The sequence below is a fragment of the Podarcis erhardii genome, assembly GCF_964252035.2.
Source record: "Podarcis erhardii genome assembly, chromosome: 11".
Taxonomy (NCBI): domain Eukaryota; kingdom Metazoa; phylum Chordata; class Lepidosauria; order Squamata; family Lacertidae; genus Podarcis; species Podarcis erhardii.
This window is the reverse complement of record NC_138501.1, coordinates 17165715-17171714: the sequence shown is the minus strand read 5'-3', so window position 1 is coordinate 17171714 and position 6000 is coordinate 17165715. Positions and strand designations below refer to the sequence as shown.

The 6000-nt window shown below is 42.8% G+C and overlaps 1 protein-coding gene across 2 annotated transcripts in view; it reads left to right on the top strand.

Annotated features, from left to right (window-relative positions):
- Positions 1–2035: 2035 nt before the first annotated feature.
- Positions 2036–6000, top strand: part of TNFAIP8 (TNF alpha induced protein 8) — a 44818-nt gene continuing 40853 nt past the window's right edge. The window contains exon 1 of one of the 2 annotated variants that reach the window (XM_081880605.1): positions 2036–2174. In XM_081880605.1, the coding sequence (XP_081736731.1) occupies position 2174 (1 nt within the window). In that variant the 5' untranslated portion in view covers positions 2036–2173. Of the gene's footprint in view, positions 2175–2346; positions 2390–6000 lie in introns of those variants that run through there. The other variant, XM_081880606.1, reaches the window with a different exon arrangement.

Below are 6000 nucleotides of genomic sequence, written 5' to 3'. Positions count from 1 at the left end.
GTGGTATATTGGAGACAAGATGCCCTTTAGGGTCACTTCCAATGCTAGTTCCAAGATTGTTTGTTGCTTTCCCCCCTTAACAGACGGGGAGCTGAAGCTACAATAATGGCAAATTATCTGGGACCATATAATACAGCAGGTCTAAGTTTAGCCTACTTCCCATATTGCTATATAAATGCTAAAGAGAATACCAACAACTTTTTGTTGTTGTTTTAAGGTCCTTCAAGACTCCTTTCATGACAAAGCAAACCCAAAGCCCACTACCTCTTTATAAATATTGTGCACTTCCAAATATTACTTCCAATGCATCACCAAACTGTAGGATGAATGGTGACAGGGATTCCTACAGGTTGCTTTATTCTGGAATGAAATTATTCAGGAAATATGAAAGATTGTTAAAACACATATTCAAATTTTCTCCCCAGTTATCCCTACTAAATAAGAGGGAATACATTTTGCCATGAATACATTTTGCCAAAAGGAATTTTGACATGGGTGCTGCCAGGATCCCTATAGAAAATAGTGGAAATTGTTAAAAAAAATATGGACTATATCCTTATGGCATTAAAAAAATCAATTGGAATTTAGTTATTGAAGAAAAATACCACATACCTGTAAATCTGAAGTTAAACTATATCTCTCACCACACTATCTACAGAAAGATGGTTGTGATTTTAAATTGGGTGTCATTATTTAATAAGTTTAGGTTTTGTATGCCCAGCTGAATATCTTGTTGATTTTTTGTTATTGTGTTGTGGGTGCATTGGGGGTATGTATTCTGCATACACAAGTGGGAACTGCAGCAAAATGTTGTAGGATAGTCCAGACCCCATAAGAGGCAGTCTGGTACACCTTTTTGAACCTTGGGAACTTTAGTTCACATCTCAGAGCTATGATTCCCAGCATTCTTAAACTACAGTTCCCAAGAATATTTGGGGGGAGTCATGCACTTTAAATAGATGGCATGTACACATTGAGACACCCTTCAGTACTGTATAGTAAAATCTTGATTTCACCACCTCAAGAGTCAGTCAGCCGTGATGTGCCCACTGAGCAGGCAATGGGACTATTGGGGGCTATTTCTGCCTAACACCCTGCCCCCAGATTTAGTATCCGTAAACCCAAGCGCACTGTCCCCTAATGGTTGGTAGCAAAGAATACATACATACATACATATATATATATATATATATATATATATATATATTAATATAATATAATATAATATAATATAATATAATATAATATAATATAATATAATATAATATAATATAATATAATATAATATAATATAATATAAATATATTATATATGTATTTGCACGTGTGCACACAAAGTGGGATGGTGGGGGCGTTGCAAAACGAGGCTAGATGACCTAGCAACATTGGTCGTTGCTGGGGGGAGCCGTTTACCCCCCCCTCCAAAAAAAATCAAGTAAATAAATAAAAATACTTAACTAAAAGTAGACATTGTAGAAAGATTTTGACAGATTTTCCTGAGCACTTGGGGTTAAAAGAAAGCGATTTAAGTGTCCATCTGCCATGGGTGCTTTAGGTGAGATTCCTGCATGGCAGGGGGTTGGACTAGATGACCCTCGGGTCCCTTCCAACTCTACAAACAGTTGAGACATTTCGTTCCGGATCTGATAGACAGAGGATGATGACAGGCGGGCGTCCTGTACCGGTTGAAGCAACAACAGGAGCGCTGAAGCACCCAAAGGCGGGGCACTTCAGAAAGGAGAGACACGTGTTTCGCATTCCCGTTTCTTTACAAAGGGTTAAAGCATGGAGAGAGACCGCGGCTCTCTTGCGCCTGAGACACGCGGCCAACGAAACTCCCCCTCTCCCGCAGGCGAGCAGCGGCCAACGCCCTGCCGCCACTGAGGGCGAAACCTCACGCGGCGCACCTTTCAAACCTCCGCTGAGACCCCCGCCCCCCGGCCGTCTCCTCCGCTCTGCGATTGGCCCGAAGTCTCAAGCCCCGCCTCTCCTTGTCCCCCTGTGGGCCAAACCTTTTTCTTTCACCCGCCTGTCAATCCGAGCCGCGCTCTCTCGCGCGCCCCGGGGAATTGGGAGAGTTGTGAGGAGTCGTCAAGGTGTTGCTGCCGCCGCCGCCGCCGCCGCCGCCGTTGGGTTTCCCCTCCCCCTCCCAACGGTTTCTCCACGGGCTACACAGTGAGTGTGACGTCGTGGCCGCGACCCTGGAGGGAGGGGTCGGTGTGTGAGGGCGGGGGGGTCCTTTATGACGAGAAAGAGAAGCAGCGGCAGCTTCTCCCGGCTTGTGACGGGAAAAATGCTCTTTTTAAATAGTTTACGGTGTGTTGAGGGGGGGGGGCTTCCCTTCTTGGCTGGGGAAACGTCTTATACTTCGCTGAGGAATTCGTGGGATAGTGAGTAGTAGACACACATACACACTAAATAAATAAATCAAAATCACAGGTTGGTCTTACTCGAAAACCGCCCCCAGATGACCCCCACATAATAGTCCTGCTGGAATAATGGGATATTGTACATAGCAGCCAACCCCTAGGAGCCAAGGCCCCTTCGCCCCTCCCCAAATAATATATTTGAGGAGCCAGCCCCTCCCCCAAAGTTGATGGACATTGCCATTCAAATTGTGTGTTTGTGTGTGTGTTGCACCATGTGACCAACTATGCCAGGCAGGGCTTATATTGATTGATTGATTGAATTTATATACCTCCCTATACCCGGAGGTCACAGGGCGGTTCACAAATATTGTTATTTATTGAATTTATATTCAATATATACCTGCACCGCAATTATTATTACAGTATTATTATTATTATTATTATTATTATTATTATTATTATTTATAAACCGCCCTATACCCAGAGGTCTCAGGGTGGTTCACAGATATTATTATTTATTGAATTTATATGCAATATATATCTGTCCCCCATTGGCATACCAAGGAGAAGTAGGACTGCAAAAAAGCGGGTGCGAGATGGAAAGCTGGAAATGTTGCTAGCCGAGACTCTTCGTCTCGAGGTCGTGGGCAAAATATTCCTGCACTGCAGGGGGGTTGAGCTAGATGACCCTTGTGGTCCCTTCCAACGCTACGATTCTGCAAACTCCTCTTTTTTGGAGGGCGGGCGGTGGAGAGAATAAGATGCTGTTGCTCCTGCAATCCCATTAAGCAATTGGGATCATTGGAAGGAGCGCCTCTTGTTGAGGTTGACTGTCTCCCCAACTCTTGCAGGTTGGGTTGCTTGGTCAGCTTGTGTAGCTGTGAAAGGCATATCACGGCTGCTGCTCCGGAATTTCCAGAGTCTTGCAGCTCCAGAGCCCTTTCTATTCTTTTCTCGTCCTTTTTGGGGGTTCATTGTGGAGCTGGCCTTTAAAAACATACACATACACACCACTTGAATGGTGGGTTTACTTCTAGCCTGTTGTTCAGTGCACTTAGAGAGGCTTCTAAGTGTGGCTGTAGAGGTCGCTAGGATCTAAGCAACTGCACTGTGTAAGCAGGACTGCAGCCTTAAATATTTAAAGTTAAATATATGTTAAATGTACATTGTTAAGGCAATTGGATACCAATTTAAAAGCTTTGGGGATTGCCATTCTGTGCTGTACTATCTGTCCTGCCTGCTGCATTTGTACACGCAAGGCAGTTCAAAAGACAGTTGCCAAATAATATGAAGGGCCATAGCTCAGTGTTAGAGCAAAGGTCCTAAATTTCATCTCTGGCATTTAATGCTAAAGCTGGGAAAATCCCCGTCTCAGACCCCGGAGAACTGCTGCTCCCAATCAGTGTAAATAATACTGAACTAGATGGACCAGTGGTTTGAATTGCTTTAAGGCAGCTTCCCATGCAAATAAATGCAGCCTATATATCGACCAGGGATGCGGGTGGCGCTGTGGGTTAAACCACAGAGCCTAGGACTTGCCGATCAGAAGGTCGGTGGTTCAAATCCCCACAATGGGGTGAGCTCCCGTTGCTCGGTTTCTGCTCCTGCCAACCTAGCAGTTCGAAAGCACGTCAAAGTGCAAGTAGATAAATAGGTACCGCTCTGGCGGGAAGGTAAACGGCGTTTCCGTGCGCTGCTCTGGTTCGCCAGAAGCGGCTTAGTCATGCTGGCCACATGACCCGGAAGCTGTATGCTGGCTCCCTCGGCCAGTAAAGCGAGATGAGCACCGCAACCCCAGAGTCGGCCACGACTGGACCTCATGGTCAGGGGTCCCTTTACCTTTACCTTTATATATAATCGACCATCCCCAACTTGCAGTTCAAGCTCCCATTATCTTTGACTGTTGGCTTTGCTCGCTGAGGCTGATGGAAGTGGCAGCCCAAAACACATGGAGGGCACCAAGTTTTGGGAGGCTTCTGCGGCTTATATACCAGGGATCCTCCAGATGTTGTTAAACCCCCCAGCTCACATCAGTCCCAGCCAGCATGGCCAGTGATCAGTGGCCAGTGATGATGGAAATTATAGCCCAGAAACACCAGGAAAGGCACATCTTCCCCATGTCTGCTATATGTGAAAGGTGTGTGTGTGTATGAGAAGAAAGGAAACAAATGCCTTTGTTTTTTTATGGGTGTAATTAGAAATTTACATATTCTGTCAAAAAAACTGCATTTTGATTTCTAATTTGAGCAAGCCTAAAAGCAGGAAACAATATTAACCTATTCAGGCAATTAGACAATAATGTATATTATTGATTAACCTCCCGAGAACAATGATTGTTCAAATTAAATTACTGCTGTGAAACTGTAAAAAGAAAAAAGGCATGATCATAATGGTGGCATTTGACTCATGGTGGTGTTTTAATGATCAAGTTTGTAGAATGGGAGAAATATTAAGTCTGATGGTGATTGTAATCAAAGTATTTATTTCATGGGTTTCTGCCATGGGGAAACTGGGGGAAATGGAAGTATTCAAACAGGTGTATTTTGCTTCATTTGCCAAAATATATTTTCTTGAGTTGTTCGGAAAGAAGATAAAAAGTAGATTAAAAAATTGAATAAGTGTATGTGTATGTGCATGCACACATTGTTACACATTGTGTAACATGTTTTGGGTGATGTGGCTAAACCAGATTTCTCTGGTCAATGTTTTCCATTTGTAAGCAAACTAAGGTGACCAATGTAATCATTCTTTTGCTTTTCCTGTCATCTAAAGCAAATATTTGCTTTTTAATAGGTATATACTTGATACACCTGCTTTGTATGTATAATGTGTATTTGGTTGGGTGTAGTGCAGGAAGAATAGGACATGCATCCTGAGTTTGGCAATGATTCAAGTTTGTTCTGGTAGATACGGTAGTTCAGAACAATCTTGCCTTGCACCTTGTACCAGACTCCTGCCTTAAACATCAGTGAAAGCACCCACGTTAGAACCAAAAATCCTGCGTTGGCCAAAGTTATGTTTCCCTGCATGCCAGTAATCCAGAGCTCTGTATTTTCTTCACTTAAAAATAAAATAATAGGAAAAGAAAAGAGTAGGTACTGATACTCCATATTCTTTGTCAAGGAAAGCTAAATTTTGTGACAGTGCAATTTTTTATACATTTGATTTGTGTATATTACCTTGCTTCCACTAGTCAGTGGAGGGACAAAACATTATATAAGCCTCTTGGTAACCAGAAATCTTGCTTACTGCTCTCTCATACCAGAGGTTTCACTAGGCATTATCCTTACTGTTTCTAAAAAGAAAAAAGAGATTTTCAGGATGCTCAATTTTATATTCCTGTATGTATGTATGTAAATTTCTACACTGCCCTTTTCCCAAAGGTCACAGAGCAGTTTAAAACAAAAAATATAAAACACAAAATATATACCATAGTAACAAACAAAAATCATACCCCCCAGTATTAGCATTCCAGTATCCATCTCTGTACTTGTGAAATGTGATTTGTGAACTACCTGGATCTTTTAAGGACAATTCAAGAAAGAAAAAGACTTGGGGCAATGTAATGTGTGGCAATTGTAAGATTGGCAAACATTCCAGCAATACAGGTTGAGGAGTTTCTGGCCCACTGC